At 55.7% G+C, this 16,561-nt stretch overlaps 1 protein-coding gene across 1 annotated transcript in view; it reads left to right on the top strand.

Annotated features, from left to right (window-relative positions):
- Cblc (Cbl proto-oncogene C) overlaps nucleotides 1–12,635 on the top strand; it is a 16,104-nt gene extending 3,469 nt beyond the window's left edge. The window contains exons 4-10 of the mRNA XM_048791242.1: nucleotides 1,672–1,847; nucleotides 5,188–5,275; nucleotides 5,874–6,005; nucleotides 6,580–6,732; nucleotides 7,068–7,148; nucleotides 10,260–10,375; nucleotides 10,655–12,635. Coding sequence (XP_048647199.1) covers nucleotides 1,672–1,847; nucleotides 5,188–5,275; nucleotides 5,874–6,005; nucleotides 6,580–6,732; nucleotides 7,068–7,148; nucleotides 10,260–10,375; nucleotides 10,655–10,667 — 759 coding nt within the window. The 3' untranslated portion in view covers nucleotides 10,668–12,635. The remainder of the gene's footprint in view (nucleotides 1–1,671; nucleotides 1,848–5,187; nucleotides 5,276–5,873; nucleotides 6,006–6,579; nucleotides 6,733–7,067; nucleotides 7,149–10,259; nucleotides 10,376–10,654) is intronic.
- The last annotated feature ends 3,926 nt before the right edge of the window (nucleotides 12,636–16,561 follow it).

The following is a 16,561-nucleotide window of genomic DNA, read 5'->3' as shown; positions in this document are numbered from 1 at the left end:
GAGGCAGGGACCATTACCTGCCTCAGCAGGACGAGGCCAGGGCTCAGGTTCCTGGGACCCAGAGAATTAAGAACTCTGGAGGTCGCCTGGTGTGTGTGGGGGGGTGCACACTTGAATCCCAGCCGGTTCAGGAGGATGAGGCAGGAAGATCGAAGATTCTGAGCCAGACCCCCTGTCTCAAAATTTAAAAAATAACGTGCCGGGGGTGTAGCTGAGTGACAGACCCCCGCCCTGGGTTCAATTCCTAGTACCGCCCAAAACAACCAAATAAAAGAGCTCCGAGGTAGACAGTTGAGTGTCCTTGGTCACCTGTCTTTTCTCCCAGGACCCCCTGCGCCTTCCCCCCGTCCAGCAGCTAAACACACAGTACCTCATCTGGTGGGGGAACGGGGTGCTGAAGACCCTGCCCACATTAGGTCTTTTTATTGGTACCAGGGATTGAACCCGGGGCACTTAACAACTGAGCCACACCCCCAGCCCTTTTTCTTCTTTAATTTTGAGACAAGGTCTCACTAGATTGCTTACAGCCTCGATTGAGGTCGGCTTCCAATCTGCAATCTTCCTGCCTCAGCTGCTGGAATTACAGGCATGGGTTGGGTCCCTTTCTGATTGGTCAGAGTGATGTTGGGCCCTGGGTAAAATATTTTGACTATGACCGCACATACCTGTTGCAGCAAGACACTGGGAAAGGAGACATCTGAATCTTTTCTTTCTTTTTCTTTTTTTGGGGACTACTGGGGTTTGAACTCAGGGGCATTCGACCACTGAACGACACCCCCAGCCCTATTTTGTATTTTATTTAGAGACAGGGTCACTGAGTTGCTAAGCCCAACTTAGCACCTCGCCAACGCTGAGGCTGGCTTTGAACTCACAATTCTCCTGTCTCAGCCTCCAGAGCTGCTGGGACTACAGGCATGCACTACTGCGCCCAGACATCTGAATCTTTAAATTATTTCAAGTCAGGATTTTTTAGCTGCTGGGTCTCCCCAAAGGGCTAGAAACTGGGGAACTGAGCCCCCTGGAACATCAAGGAGTTGAGAGAATAGGAGGTCAGGTTTGCGAGCCTTGCAGGGCTCAAGTGCAGAAGCCCAAAAAAGACAAGTATATATCTGCACTCTTCCAGTTCTTCCGATTATACTCCAAACTGGTTTAAAGGAAAAGCAACAGGAATTGATTAATTCCTATAACTGAAAAGACTAGAGTTTGGCTTTCAGGTTCAGCTGGACCCAGGTGTTCCAGTCCTAATCTGAGACTCAGCTTCTGCTCATACCCTGTCTCTGCTTTCGTCCATGTTAGCGTCCTTCTTAGATGTGGTCTCCCTGCCTGGTGTCAAATGGCTTCTAGGGGTCACTGTTATACACCCCACCAGTTTAGCAACCTTTGTGAAGCTGGGGCACCTTGTTCGATACTTGTAGCAAAGGTCCCTGACTCCGATTACTGAGGCCAGGGATCCTAGAATACCCTGATTGGCCAAGCCACAGTCAGGCTTGTCCCAACTTCAATGAAGGAGGGACAGAGTCTCTAAATAGCGTCAGGGATATTATTATCCCAAGAAGAGCCAGACAGGGATCTAGCCCCTCCGTGCATGCATGGGAAGTTGACATAAGGACTTAGACACCTGGATCCCCAACAGGGTGGGGGACTGGGACTTCCCCGAAGGGACAGCAGTGACCAGTCCCTCACCCCATCCTACCCACCTCTCCCTCCAGCTACATCTTCAGGCCCAGCTGTACTCGCCTGGGGCAGTGGGCCATCGGGTACGTGAGCTCAGATGGCAGCATCCTGCAGACCATCCCTTCCAATAGACCCCTGTTCCAGGTGCTCCTGGAAGGACAAAAAGGTGGCATGTGAGTTTGCGACCTGGAAGGATTGGGGTGGGTAGAATCCTGGGGGACGTGCACTGGCCCAATCACCAACCTGCAATGCTGCGGTTCCCCAGCAGGTGGCAGTCAAGGGTCTCGAGGAAGGGGCACCTCTGCTGTCCACCCAGGCTGCAGGCGGGCCAGCAGGCGGCCGCCCTGGGTGCCACACCTTGAACTTGGACTCTAGAGCTTTGCTTCTAGATCCCATGTCCTGCCCTAGGATCTAGGCTGGTAGGGCGGAAACAGAGCTGGGAAGCTGCCAGGGTGTGGCTGCCCCTTTTCCTGCAGGGAAGCTGCTCTGGGTGAGGAGGGAGGGGGCAGGTTGGCTCCGGAGTTCCGCCGCTGACCAGGGTTTTCCTGGTTTGGCGCTGCTGTGGAGGGAACCAGGGCGTCAGGCAAATGGTGAGCAGGTGCCCCCACCGGCCTCCACCCGCTGGGGCTTGCTTATCAGTCACACTGTGTGATCGGTGACAGGAGATGGGTGACATTTAGGAAGGAGGCTGCTTTCTCCTGGTTTGTTTGGGTGCTGGGGGTTGAACCCAGAAGCGCCCCACCTCTGAGCTCTATCCCCAGTCCTTTTGTTTATTTTGATTTGAAATGTTATTTCTTTTCCCCTGAACCCGGGGCCTCACACCTGGTAAGCAAGTGCTCTAACTACTGAGCCACAGCCACAGCCCATTTTTTTGTTTCTGTTTTTTAATTTCGAAACAGGGTCTCACTAAATTGCTTCAGGCCTTGCTAAATTGCTGAGGCTGTCCTCCATCTTGCAATCCTCCTGCCTCAGCCTTCTGAGTTGCTGGGATTACAGGCGTGGGCCACCGCGTCCAGCAGACATGCTGTTGACTCTCATTATTCACATTAGTTATATTCTATAAAATTGTTCAGTGTCTGAATTTTCAAATTCTGAGCCACTGCTCCTAGGGGACATACAGGGCCTGTAGGTCCCAACCTTTTCTGTTTTATTATTTATTTTATTTTATTTACTTTTTTATTGGATGCTTGGGTTTTCTTTGTTGTTGTTTTGAGGGATTCTTATTCTTGTTTGTTTTGCAGTTCTTTTTGTTTGTTTGTTTTTAATGTGCTGTGGCATGTGTCTGTAATCCCAGGGACTCTGAGGCTGAGGCAGGAGGATACCATGTTTGAGGCCAGCCTCAGCAATTTAGGGAGGCCCTAAACAACTCAGGGAGACCTTGTCTCAAAATTAAAAACATAAAAAGGGCTGGGGATGTAGCTCTGTGGTTTAAGTGCCCCTGAGTTCAACCCCTGGTACCAAAAATTAAACAAAAAATGTATTGGGCCAGGCACTGAGGCACACGCCTAGAGCCCCAGTAACTCAGGAGGCTGAGGCAGGAGGATCACAAGTTCAAGGCCAGCCTGGGCAATTTAGCAAGATTTTGTCTCAAAATAAGAATGAAAAAAGGGCTGGGGATGAGGCTCGGTGGCACAGCGATTGCCTGGCAGGGGTGAGTCCCTGGTTGCAGCCCCAGCACCTTCAGAAAAACAAGTATTGGGCCACATTTGGCCAATCAATCACTGCATAATAACCCTTATGTGTTTTTGTTAAAGTCAACTTAAGACACATTGTTGACTCATTCGCACGGAACCCCTGGCCTCCGGTAGCCCTGCAGCTCAGGCGGGAACAGAGTTGCCCAGCACATTCTCTGGCTAAGTCCCGTCCCAGCCCCCTCTCCCTTAGGCAAATAGATGGCACTTTAGTTCCACTCTTGGGGCCCTTTAAATCAGCAAATCAACAAAAAGCATGAAAATGGGAGGAATGTGGCACTGAACAGACTGTGACAAAGACACTGGGTTACAGTCCAGGAGCCAAGCCCTGGCAGGCACAGCTGCTTGTCCCGCCCCAGCCGACCAGGAGCACCAGAGGGCTCAGAGCCATCACGACTCTGCGCATGTCCGTCAATGGCCACAAGAGTATTGATTGAGGGTTTCACATCGATGTTAGAGACAGGCAAATCCGCAATCCGCAAATAACGACCTCTTGTATGGACACGCTCATGGACCTGTTTTTAGTTGTCAATGGACTTTATTTATTTATACTCAGTGCTGAGAATCGAACCCAGTGCCTCGCACATGAGAGGCAAGCGCTCTACCACTGAGCCACCGCCCCAGCCCCCACATGTACGTTTATTACCTCCCTACTTGACAGCTCAGGAAACAGGCACAGAGAGGCAGAGACATTTGTCCAGGTCGCACAGCTACAGAGTACTGAGCTGGGGTTTGAAGTCGGGCAGCCAGGCTCAGAGCAGCCCTGGCTCACAGAACCCACCGAATCCTGAGTCATCTGCCGGCTCCAGGTCAGAGTTCTTGGAGAAGAGGATCCCAGGGTTAAGAACAAATGAGAGGCGGGGGCTGTGGCTCAGTGCAGAGCACTTGCCTGGTATGTGTGAGGTACTGGGTTCCATCCTTGGCACCACATAAAAATAAACACACAAAGACATGCTGTCCAACTACACAAACAAACAAACAGATGAGAGGGGCCAGGGGCACACTGTCATCCCAATGGCGTGGCTGAGAGCCTGAGGCAGGAGGATCTTGCCCTTGCCCAGCACCCGGTGTGTGTCGCCTGCTCCCAACATTTTGCAGATGAGAAAACCAAGGCCTGAGAGAGGGGAGGGACACCAAGCTGTGTGTCCCAGCATGGTGGCCTTCCGGGTCTGAAGTCACCCTAGCTGCCCCCTCCTATGGGCCTTGTCTTAGTCTCTGCCATCCACCTTTGCCCCTGGTTGGATCCTGTCCATTGTACAGATGGGAAAACTGAGGCCAGGGAGGTAGCATTGCCCAGCCTAGGAAGGGCCACAGTAGGGTCCAGTCAGCAGTCCTGTGACTCTGCGGCTGGCCTGAGACTGCAGTAATGACCAGATGGGACCCCAGAGGGTCCAGAGCCTTCTCAGCTGCCCGGGAGGCCCGTCCTGAGAGCCGGCCAGTCCAGCTCTGGGTCTTGCTGTGTGAGCCTCGGGGCACTGTGTAAGGTGAGAAGCGGTGCCGATGGCCCCCGAGGCCATCTCGTAGTCCTCAGATTGGAAGATCCTAGGATTTGGTCGCCCCAACTCTAAAATCTGTCATGGCCGGGCCTGGAGGCGGCAGGGGGTCCCAGGGGCCTAGGCCTGTGGATTCACTCAGCCTCTGGGCTGTGACCCTGCTCCTAGAGCCAAGGGACACAGCCCTGCCCTGGGGATCCAAGGGACACACCTGCTCTGGAAATCCCAGGATAAAGAAGGGAGATATCCCCAGGCTGTGGGAGCGGGTCCTGGTCAGTGTGGGGTGGGCCCTGGGAACCCCCTCAGGGTCCCCCTGTCCCCTTCCCCAGCTACCTCTACCCCGATGGGAAGAAGCACAACCCAGACCTGACAGAGCTCTGCCGCGCAGAACCCCACCAGCGCATCCATGTGTCGGAGGTGAGGGCCCCGGTCCCCTCACTGCCCCTGCCATCCCCACCCGGCCTTGGCTCGGACACCTTGGCCTTGGGTCGGAGTGCTGGCCTCATGGCTCTGTGACCTTGGGTAAATTACTTGGCCTCTCTGAGGCTCAGTCCATCCTGTGGAAACTACAGCTCCTCCTGCCTCCTTCCCGGGGGTTCTCATGGGGATTAAACAAGGAAATAAGATCTGGTTAGGTCATCAGAACAGCTAATGCACTGGAGTGCCTACCAGTGACAGCCCTGCACCAGTGCTTAGCCACTCCAGGGGGAAGAGAAACCAAGAATTAAAAAAGAAAAACAAATCTAGTGTAAGTATATCCCATGCAATATTTGGGATAAACTTATGCTCGGATTCTGTTCTCTGCTCACCTGAACTTCCCATTTCCCGGGGCATCCTACGTTGTTCTGACAACCCCGGGGTAGATAACCCCAGAGAGGAGGCATGGGAGGCCCTGCACACCCGCGACCTTGAACTTGGGGGAGGCTTCAGGGTGGACACAGGGGTGCGGACTTGCTTCCTGTCCTCCCAGGGTCTCGCCCACCTGTTCTGTCCTCCCTGTCGCCTCACCTGTCAGGAGCAGCTGCAGCTGTACTGGGCCATGAACTCCACCTTCGAGCTCTGCAAGATCTGCGCAGAGAGGGACAAGGATGTGAGGATCGAGCCGTGCGGCCACCTGCTCTGCAGCCACTGCCTGGCTGCGTGGCAGGTGGGGCTGACCCTCTCCTGCCGGCTCGCCCGGTCTCCCCTCTACAGCAAAAGCCCCGACAGCATTTCCCATGCGCCTCGTTTTCAGATGGGGAAACTGAGGCCGGGGACAGAGCCCTGCCCGGGCTCCCTCGGGGGCCAGTGTCTGCAGCTGGTCTGTGTCACCTCGGCCTGCACGCGACCCGCGACCCGGCTCTCCTTCTCAGACCAGTTATCAGTGAAAAGGGCTGGGCAATCCAGAGCCAGTAGCTCTGCCTCTCTGGGCCTTAGCCTGGGAGCACAGGGCTATTGACAGGGACCCCCACAGGCCAGAGTAGCGGCCCGACCCACAATGCCCCTGGCAAAGGCCCGGCCTGAGGCTGCTGCCCAGGTCCCGCTGGCCCCTGGGCCAGCTTGGGCGCTCCTTGGCTCCCAGGCTCTTCCCTGCCTCCCACCCCTCCCGGCTCCCGCCCCCTCCCTCCCTGTCCCTGGCTCTCCTCCTATCGCTGGGTTGGAGGTAGAGGTCCTCCCAGTCCCCAAGGACGAGGGACGTGGTGCAGAACAGGGAGACACTGACCTGTCCTCCGCCCCACCAGCACGCAGAGAGTCAGACCTGCCCCTTCTGCCGACGGGAGATCAAGGGCCGAGAGGCTGTGAGCATCTATCAGTTCCAAGGGAGGCCAGCAGCAGAGGCCACCATTGAGAACCCAGAGGACAGCAGTGACCAGGAAGACGGGGAGTTGGAGCAGGTAAGCAGGATGGGCAGGACCAGAAACAGGGCCCCGGGGCCTGATGGATGATAGGCTGGGCCTGGACCCTGGGGCTAAGAGAGGAAGCTGGGCCTGGACCCTGGGTCTGAGGGAGGGGGCTGGGCCTGGACCTTGGGTGCTAGAGGCCTGGGTGTTTGCTTCCCCCAGGGCCTGGGGCTGTGGCTTTCTCATGCTGTCCCCTGAGGGTTGGGACTCTGTCTTGCTTTCTGTTATATCTGGAGTCTAGAGCTGTGCCCGGTCCTGCCTCCAGGCAGAAGCGTCTGTGGGCGTGAAGAAAATGGCCGCTCACAACCCCTCTCCGCTGTCTCCTCTAGGTGGCCCCCTCTGCTCCCCCACTGCCCCCTCGGCTAGATCTGTCCTCAGGGAGACCCAGAAGTGAAGGCCAGTTGAAGGTGGTGAGTGTTGCTGTTCTGGGCTGGGGTGGGGGCGTGGGCAGGGTGGTCTCTCGCTCAGCCCCAGGGTCCTGTGGTGGTGGTGCTGAGGGCTCTGAGGCTCAGGCTTGGTGCTCCTCCTCAGCACCCATGGTGAGTCCCTGCTGTGGTCTGGCATCTGCCACCTCCGTGGCCTCTCCTCTGCCTTCCTCTTGACTCATCCCTCTCACTGGTTTCTTGCTCTCCTTCCGTGTCCAGGACATGTCCTACCTCAGGGCCTTTGCACCAGCTGTCCCCTTGGCCTAGCTTGCCTTTCCCCAGGCTCAGTTTCCCACTTCTTCTCCGGGAGGCCTTCCCTGACCCTCCAACCCCACCCTGTGATGCTCTCTTGGTGATTTTCCCCACCTGGCAGGGTGGGAGGTGTCGTTTCCTAAGCCAAACCCCTTTTTAGGTCTAGATTTTGTCTTATTCTCTCTTCTCCTTTTTTTTTTTTTTTAATTTTTTAGTTGTAGATGGACACACAATGTCTTTATTTATTTTTATGTGGTGCTGAGGATCGAACCCAGTGCCTCACACAAGCAAAGCAAGCGCTTCACCACTGAGCTACAGCCCCAGCCCCTTATTCTCTCGTCTATCTCCAGAGTCTAGAACAGTGCCTGACACTGATACTTGACAGGTGCTCAATAAATAGGGGTTGAATAAACAGAGCCCAGTCTTCCCAATAGCCCTATAAAGCTGAAAATGTTTCTCTCCTCATTTTCTACAAGAAAAACACTCAGAGAGGTGGCTGAGATGGCCCGAAGCCACACAGCCTGAAAAAGGATAAGCCAGCATTGGGGTCTTTAAGCACCCCCCAAAACCATCTGCTTTTTTTTTTTTTCCGTGCTGGGGATGGAACCCAGGGCCTTGAGCTTCCAGGGAAATGCTCTGCCCACCGAGCCCCAGCCCAGCCCCCATGGGCTGATTTTTTTAAGGGCGTCGGGCCTTGCTGTCTCCCCCACTCCCACCCCTGGAGTTTCAGAGGCCCTGGCCTGGCGGGGAGGGGCGGTGCGCGGGAGCAGGCCCCGCCTGGATCAATACTGCGCCGACCTCCAACGAACGGCAGGAAGTCCGGGAACATTAGCGACCACAGCAAACAAGGAGCCGGCAGGAAGGGGGCGGCGGGCCTGGGGGTGCGGCGGGGAGGCTAAAAACAGACCTGGACCTGCAGCCAACAGCAAATGGAAACATTAGGAGGCACTCAGCGGCTCCCTGGGGACAGCCAGGGGACACTGCCAGCCGGGAACAGGGCTGAGGGGCACCTCCGGTCGGATGGGCATGCGTTCACCTGCCAGTGCCCTCCCTCCTGGCAAACCCCTTCCTCTTCCTCCTCCCCAGGCCTTCCTGGTTCAAATTCCAGGCAACAGCTGCTGCCTCTCTCTCTCTCTCTCTCTCTCTCTCTCTCTCTCTCTCTCTCCTACTGGAGACTGAACCCCGGGGCACTTAACCACTGAGTCACATCCCCAGTACCCCCTTACCCCCCTTGTTTTTAATTTTGAGACTGGGCCTCCTTGCTAAGTTGCTGAGGCTGACCTCAAACTTACAATCCTCCCGCCTCAGCCTCCCAAGTGGCTGGAATTATGGGCGTGCACCACCGTGCCCACCCAGCTATGCCTGCTCTTTCATTTTTCAAAGCACAGCAAAAGACAAAGCCCTGGGCTTGCTACTTCTCAGCAAGGTGACTGTCATCATGACAACAGTTAATGTGTGACTTTTGCTAAGGGCTTGGCACAGGGCCTCCCACCTGCCAGGCAAGCCCTCTACCCCTGAGCTACACCCCAGCCCTGGCACTGTTTTTGAACCTATTCAGTTGTCACCACAGGTCAGGAGCAGGCACACACCTGTGATCCCAGTGACCCTGGAGGCCAAGGTGGGAGGATGGCAAGTTCAAGGTCAGCCTCAGGAACTCAGCCAGACCCTGGCTCTAAATAAAAAATAGAAAGAGCTGGGGATGTGGCTCAGTGGGAAAGTGCCCCTGACTTCAATCTCTAGTACAACAAATTAATAAATAGATAAAGTCACGACAGCCCTGTTATGATTACAGAGGGGGACAGTGAGGCTCAGGAGCTGAATGTCACACAGCCCACGGGTGATGGAGTCAGAATGAGGACCCAGGTCTCTGGCTCTACCTGCCAGGACTCATGTTCCACCCCTCTGTGGGCCTGGACCCTCTGGTCTGTACAGTGGGCGGGATGGTCGTCTCTGCCACGGAGTCCACCATGGGCTCTGGATGCGGTGGGCTGTGTCCGTGGCCTGTCACTGCGGTCATGATCTGCACATGGGGCTCTGTCATCAGGCACCTCCCTGCACACCGCTGTTCTCCGTCTTAGAAACCCACCTCTACGGGATGACCCCGTCACTGAGCAAGACCCTGGCACACCACGGGTCACTGAACCCTCAGGCTTGTGAAGCCGGAGAGATCTGGCGACCAGAACCCAAATCAGATCCCCCGTCACTTCTCAGCACCCTCTGCCAGCTCCCCAGGCCTCCGGGACTCCAGGGAAGCCCTCTGCTTCCTCCATAGGGCCTGAAGATCCAGCCCCTGCTCCCGTGAGCCCCTCGCTGACCTTCCAAGGAGCCCGCAGACCCCCCACTTCCCTGCCGCCTTTTTGTGCTCAGGCTTCGGCCCAATCAGTCCCGGCTCCTGGAGGCCTCCCTGGTCGCCCTCCTGTCTTGGTCACCCCGCCCTCCCCTGCCCCCTCCCACGCACTCAGAAAGACCTGGAACACAGGATGCTTCCTGGTTTGTGAGCTGATTGCTCACGTCCAGCCTCTGGCTCAGCAGACCTTGGTTCCTCCGGCACGGGAAGCTTTTATTTATTTTTTTCTGTCTTATCCACATTTCTGAACTCAGATGCTCAGGGAATGTTTGTGGGATACATGGACAAGGGGATGGAGGCATGAACAGACGGACGGACAGACAAGACAGAACGTTTTCCCACTCAAGGCAGAAGCATGCGGGGAAGAGACGGCATGGATTAGGGATAAGACTCTGTCACAGGGCCCCTCGCCCACCACGGTGTCACCCTGTGAATTGGCACTGCCAGTCCCTAGGCCGCCCCTCACCTGGGACATTTCTGAATCTCTTCCCCTGCAGGCCCCTCTGCCTCTGCCCAGGCTCAGGCCTCCCCTTCCCTTGCCGAGAATCAGGAATGTGGCCTCAGCCCCTTGGGATGTCACCTCCTGCCCCCAGACCACCGAGGGGGCCACAGAGTAAGTGGAAAGACAGCTGGCCCGAGACTCGGGGGTGAAGAAGGGGGGGGGAGAAACACCCCGGACTCAGGAAGCTCACGGCCCCCAACTCCCTCCCCTGCAGAAATTTCTAAAGGGAAGCTCCTGCCCCCAGCCGCCCCTGTGGGACCCGCGATCACACCCCACGCTGGAGGCCAGGTGAGCCCCAGACTCTCCAGGCTCCCTCCCCAGCTAGCCCCATGCCCTCCGCCCGCTCTGCCCAGGGGAGTGATCTCACGCCCGCGTCTCTCTGCATCGCAGGGTGCCCAGATGAGCTGCAGAAGGAGCCGCAGGGGCGGACGGGGCTTGTGAGGCAGAAATAAACTGTCAAGCCTGGTGGGTCCTCCCGTGTGTAAGGAGCAGGGCAGCGGCCACCAGGGGGCAGCTTGGCACTGGGAAAGGGCGTTCCCGGGGCCTGATGCCCTCCTGGTCCACTCCAGAGGCTGGGCCCTGGCCCCATCTACCCTCAGAGCTTCACGGGGAATGGGGTCCCCAGCCTCTTCCGCCAGTTCCAGGAGTCCTGCCTCCCAAGCTGTCGGCAAACCAGACCCCTGCCTCCCCTGTCACCGCAAAATCACCCCGGACTCAGAGCCCGCGATTCCTTGGGAGCTAGTTGGGCTCCCAGGCTCGCCACGACCTGCTCTTATCGCTCGTTCTCCATTCCCCGTGGGTCCTTCTGCCAGGCGATGTGGCACCGGGAAAGCATCTCCCATGCACCGGGAAAGCATCTCCCATGGCCTCACTAATCCCAAGGGACCCAGCTCCCTCCCATCAGGCTAACCCAGCCCCCACCCTGAGGGCAGGCCCTGTTCCAGGCCCTGGGCTGAGCAGCGGCCACTGCCCCCCCTGCAGCTCAGAGTCCAGTGGGGGAGAGAGACCTGGAGCCCAGGGTGGGCACGGCTGGGGTGGGGGACCCCAGGGCTGCAGGAGCGCACAGGGACGCCTGACCCAGCCTGGAAAAGCCAGGAAGGCTTCCAGGAGGAGACTCTGAGCCCAGACGGCCATGGGAAGGGGCTTGAAATGTATCACAGACTGAGTTCCAAGCAACAGAAGCCGCCTCTTGGGACAGAAAGGGAACCTATTGAGAGGATTCTGGGTCACTCACAGAAACCGGGAGTAAACAGGAGAGCCAGGATTGGAAAAGGAGCAAGAAGACTGGCAGCCAGCCAGCACCGGCCACCAGCCACAGTCACCCCACAGAACCAGTCTGATGAGGACACGCTGGTGCCCGATGAGCACCGGACACTGCAGTCACCCCACTGCCCGAGCCGCCCTAGAAGCAGGACGGGCTGCCCCATTCATTAGCTGCGCTCATCACAAATCCTCTCCAACTTAGCGGCGCAGGATGGCAACGGTTGCCTTAGTGCTGAGGGTGCTGGGCGGATCCAGGGTGGGGCTCGGCTGAGTGGTTCCACCCTGGGAGTGGGTGCCATCAAATGGAGCCGTCCATGGTTCCAGGCTGCCCTGCGCAGAGTGGTTGGAGGCTGGCCAGGGTCTCTGAAGTCTCCACACTTCCAAGAGTGGGCTCTGGACCTGCTGGCGTGGGCCCCCCCAGCACAGCTGCTCCAGGGAGTGCTTGGTGGGTTTCCTGTGAGGAAGGCCGGCCTCCACCTCCATCCCTCTGCACCCAGGATTCAACCAACTGTGCATCCAACACAGACGTGACTTTTGGTACTGGGGATTGAACCCAGAGGCATTTTACCACTGAGCCACATTCCCAGTCTTTTTTCATTTTGAGACAGGGTCTCATTAAGTTGCTCAGAGCATCGCTAAACTGCTGAGCCTGGCTTTGAACTTGCAATCCTCCTGCCTCCGCCTCCCAAGCCTCTGGGATGACAGATGTGCACCACCACACCTGGCAAGTCTGACCTCTTGATGGGAGGTCCAGCTCTGTAGGTGACTGTCGCCAGCTGGCCAGGCTGGCGAGATGAGCTGTATTCAAAGGAGCTGACTATATCAGTAATTAAGAAAACGGCGAAGAAACCATGCAGCACAGGAACATGAGTTTCTAAGGTCAAGGGCGGGACTGTTCAGTGACCCCAAGGGTCAGCTTCTCGCTGGGCAGTGCTAGAAAGAGAGCATGTACCGGATTCTTTTTATTTTAGAGGGGGGACACACACAGCCTTCCAGATCTAAGGATTCAACCAAACTTGGATCTAAAATATTCAGGAAAAAAATTGCATCTATAGGGAGGTTGGATGGAATGTTCTTCACCAAATAAGGCAGAGAATGGGGTTTGGAAGGTGGAGTCTTGCTTTGTGATGTCTTGTGGTCAGCAGATTGATTGACATCTTGGCAAGTCACACCCATTTCAGGTGCTGTGGGGGATCACAGGCAGAGGGAGAGGAAAGGCACATTTGCGTCACGAGCCCAATCAGTGTGCAAGGCCACACCAGTCCCCTCATACTGCTCAAATGCACAGAGCTCACACACGCAGCCCATGGATGGCTCGAGACAGGTGACCATGCAAAAATGACAAATTGGGTGCAGCCATCTTTAGGCAGTAGCTCTTCTTTAAACTCTCGCTGTACAAGTAACTCTTTTTGCTCAACCAAAAAAAAAAATGCATTCATATGACACCAAATATCAACAGTTCCATTTTCCAGATCCAAGTCTGGAACCATGGGGAAGAACCATTCCCCTCCACACACCATGACGAGCATCTTCTGCAAGCTGTGGACTCCTCTGAAAGCTAATTAGGCTACACCATATATAAAACAAATGAGAAAAAGATAAGACTTGTCTATGAGAAGAGTCAGCCTTCCAGATCTGCAAGGATCCAACCAAACTTGGATCTAAAATATTCAGGAAAAAAATACATCTATATGGAACACGTGCAGACTTTTTGTCATTATTTTCTAAACAATAGAGTATATTGATTATATCACACTTACATTGTATTAGGCATTATAAGGCATTGAGAGATGATTTAGAGTATACGGGGGTGTGTGCATAGGTTATATGCAAATACAGTGCCATTATATGTAAGGGACTTGAGCATCCTGGGGAGGGGTCTCCCGGAAACAATCTCCCATGGATAGCCAAGGACTGCTGTATACAGTCACGTGGCACATCACCTAAGTATCTGTCAGTCGACAATGGACCACAACTGCAACAGTGGTCCCATAAGATCACATGGCCCAGTGACGTCATAGCCGTCTTGGGCTGTGCGAGGCCACTGTGATGTTCAGCCGGTGGCAAAATTGCCTGACAACGCCTTTCTCGGAACATACCCCGGTTGTTAAGTGACGCACGCCTGTGTCTATACACATGAGCTCGCGAGGACGGAATTGGAAAATGATTTAATTCAGTGCACAATGTTTATTCATCCCATGCCAAGCACTGTCCTAGGCACTGCGGCGAAGCAGAGCAGTCCCTTTGCTCTTGGAGTTTAGAGTCTGTGCCAAGCAATAAAAAAATAAACATACTGGATCTGGCAGCAATAAACGTTATGGAGGAAAAAGCGTGGTAAGAGAAGGGAGATCAGGAGGGGCCGCGAGATGGGATGGCCAAGCAGAACCTTAACGATGATGACTGGGGGGGGGGGGGTCACAGGAGATTGGAAGCCAGGCGGAAGCTGCTCAAGCCAGGACTGGCCCAGCAGAGGGGAGAGCAGATGCTGGGGCTGAAGCTGGTGTGTCGGAGGAACGGCATGGCAGCAGGGACCCATGTGGGTGGTAGGTGGGATCAGGGAGGTGCCAGGGTCTTGTAAGCCACAGATAGAACGTTAGTTTTTACTGTGAGACAGAAGCCAAGGTTGACACAAGCAGATTTTTAACAAGATCCCTGTGGCTGTCTAGTGAGACTAAATTGTAGATGACAGGCAGTTGACGTTAACAATAGCAGTTCCTGCAAGTCTGTGCGCAGCCAAAGCTGGGGTGTCTGACTTCTCTCTTTCTTACACATCTGGCCTCACCCGGCACCTTAACAGGCTGGGTTCTTTTTTTTTCTTTTAGAGAGAGAGAGAGAGAGAGAGAGAGAGAGAGAATTTTTTAATATTTATTTTTTAGTTTTCGGCGGACACAACATCTTTGTATGTGGTGCTGAGGATGGAACCCGGGCCGCACGCATGCCAGGCGAGCGCGCTACCTCTTGAGCCACATCCCCAGCCCAGGCTGGGTTCTTGAAGGTGGAGAGCAGGTGGCTGACGAGGGCACCTACCCAAGTCCTGCCCAGGTAAGCAGGCCCACAAGCCAGGGACAGAAGAGCCAGGGAGTTGCTGTCTGGGGTCCCAGGGTGTAAGCTTGTCCTAGGGAGCCCTTGGGGCTGTCTTGGAAGGTGACTGTGTCCATGTAGTGTGTCCTGCGATGACCAGTCTGGGTGGAATTTGCATGTAAGCCTGTGGACCTCTGAGTTTGCACCTTGCAAACCTTCCCTGAGTACCTGCTTTGGGTCTGGGTGGGGGACACAACGGTAACCCAGAGAGCCCCGACCCTCACAGGGTTCATGGTCCCGTGGGGGAGACAGACCCAATGCAGACAGGTGTATGTGTTCCTAAGTCCCTTCATGGTTGATGGTCACTCGGCTACCTTGTCGTGGGGGGTAGAAACGCGGAATCAACACCCAGACTCTGGGAGCTGGTGAGAGAACTGGCTGGAGACCCCCCTCAAGGCGTCGTCCAGTATCTCAGTTTCTTTTTGGAATGCACACAACTGTTACAGGGTTCGAGTGGGGCGTGCCCGTCAATCATACATAAGCAAGACAATATCCATAGGCCAGTCATCTTCTGCCTAAAGTAACTGCATGGTGAGGAAACTCTAAATATTGCTGTCGTGGTGGAAAGCAATCTGGAAGGGTCTTTGGCCCTTACTGAGTCAGGGGTTTCATGCCCTGAAGCCCCTTTGCCCAGTAGTTTGGCAACGCTGACCACAAGTGCTGAGTATGTGGTTCCACCCCACCCTGCAGGCCCTCCTGTCAGGCCTGAGCAAACGTGGACATTTCAAGCACTTCTGAGCTGCTCCTAGATGCTAGCTTGCTAGCTGCAACTGAAAGTTATTCCAACAGACAGGGACTACCCAGAGTGCACAGGGCTGAGGTGGGGGTCCCAGGGGACTGAGGAGGATGGGGGAGCCTGAAGGAGGACTTCCTGGAGGAGGGGATAGTGATGCTAATACCCAAAGGTCACCTTTCCCAGTGTAACAATGGCTCTCCTGTATGACTAATGGATTAAAAAAAAGTAGCTTTGACCAGTCTGGCCAATAATTCCCAGGCTGACCTGTTACTGAGCCCTCCCTCTGGTCAAATAGGCAAAGCCAGGGACCCAGGGGGGAGGTTTACAGTCTGTGTCACCTGATTGTGACATGGAGGTCCAGGGGCAGAAAGCTCCATTCTTACCAGTGAATGATCTGAGACACCTGAGGAACCTCTCCCAACATGACCAGTGACCCCACATTCTGCCTAAGGTCCTAGACTAGCTTCTCCCAGACACCCAGTGCCACCCGCCTTCCCCTAGCCCCAACCAGCACCCTAGGGGTTTTGTTCCAGTCCGATTTGGGCGGTGAGAAGTCCTGAGGGTCTGATCTGTGACCTCCCTCAGTCAGACTTTAACGCTCCCTTGCAACCAAGGCTGGGCTCTTCCGCCCTCCCCAGGTGCCCTAGCCTCCTCCCCTCCTCCACTCACCTGCCCCGCCAGCAGGATTCTCCTCCCCTCCCCCAAGGTGGGGAGGGAATGAAGGGGAGAGAAGAAGCAGGAAGGGGGGTGACATTCCTGGGATTCCCTGGATGGGGAGAAGAGAGGGCGGGCCTTCCAGGGCAGAGAGAGGGAGCGAGCCCCGGGCCCCTCCGTCGCATCCTTACAGAGGCCTAGGCGGAACTGAGATTGAAGACCATTCGAGATAAGAGATTGAACTGGTCAGTTCCAAGCCACTGACCGGTCACGTGAGTGGCGCCGCCACAGGGAAGGACATCACAGGGCAGACTGGGAGCAGTTGCTCTGGGACACTGGTAATGCTGGGGGCCACTAGCTAAACTGGGAGAGGCCACTGCTGGCCACTCGGTGTAAAATCCACGACGCAAGCCCAGGCTACTTGCCATAGTGGAAATGAGTCTCAAGGCCCCGGGTAGAATGAAGGGGAGCGGGTCCGCGATTGTCCGCTGAGATGCCAGTTCGGGACATCCACTGGCCAGACTGGTTGGTCAGGGTCCCCCGCCGCAGGCGCTGCTCCGCAG

Source organism: Marmota marmota, unplaced genomic scaffold (genome assembly GCF_001458135.2).
Source record: "Marmota marmota marmota unplaced genomic scaffold, marMar, whole genome shotgun sequence".
In the NCBI taxonomy this organism is placed as follows: Eukaryota; Metazoa; Chordata; class Mammalia; order Rodentia; family Sciuridae; genus Marmota; species Marmota marmota.
Note: the sequence above shows the minus strand (reverse complement) of the source record. Positions and strands in the feature narration are given on the sequence as shown.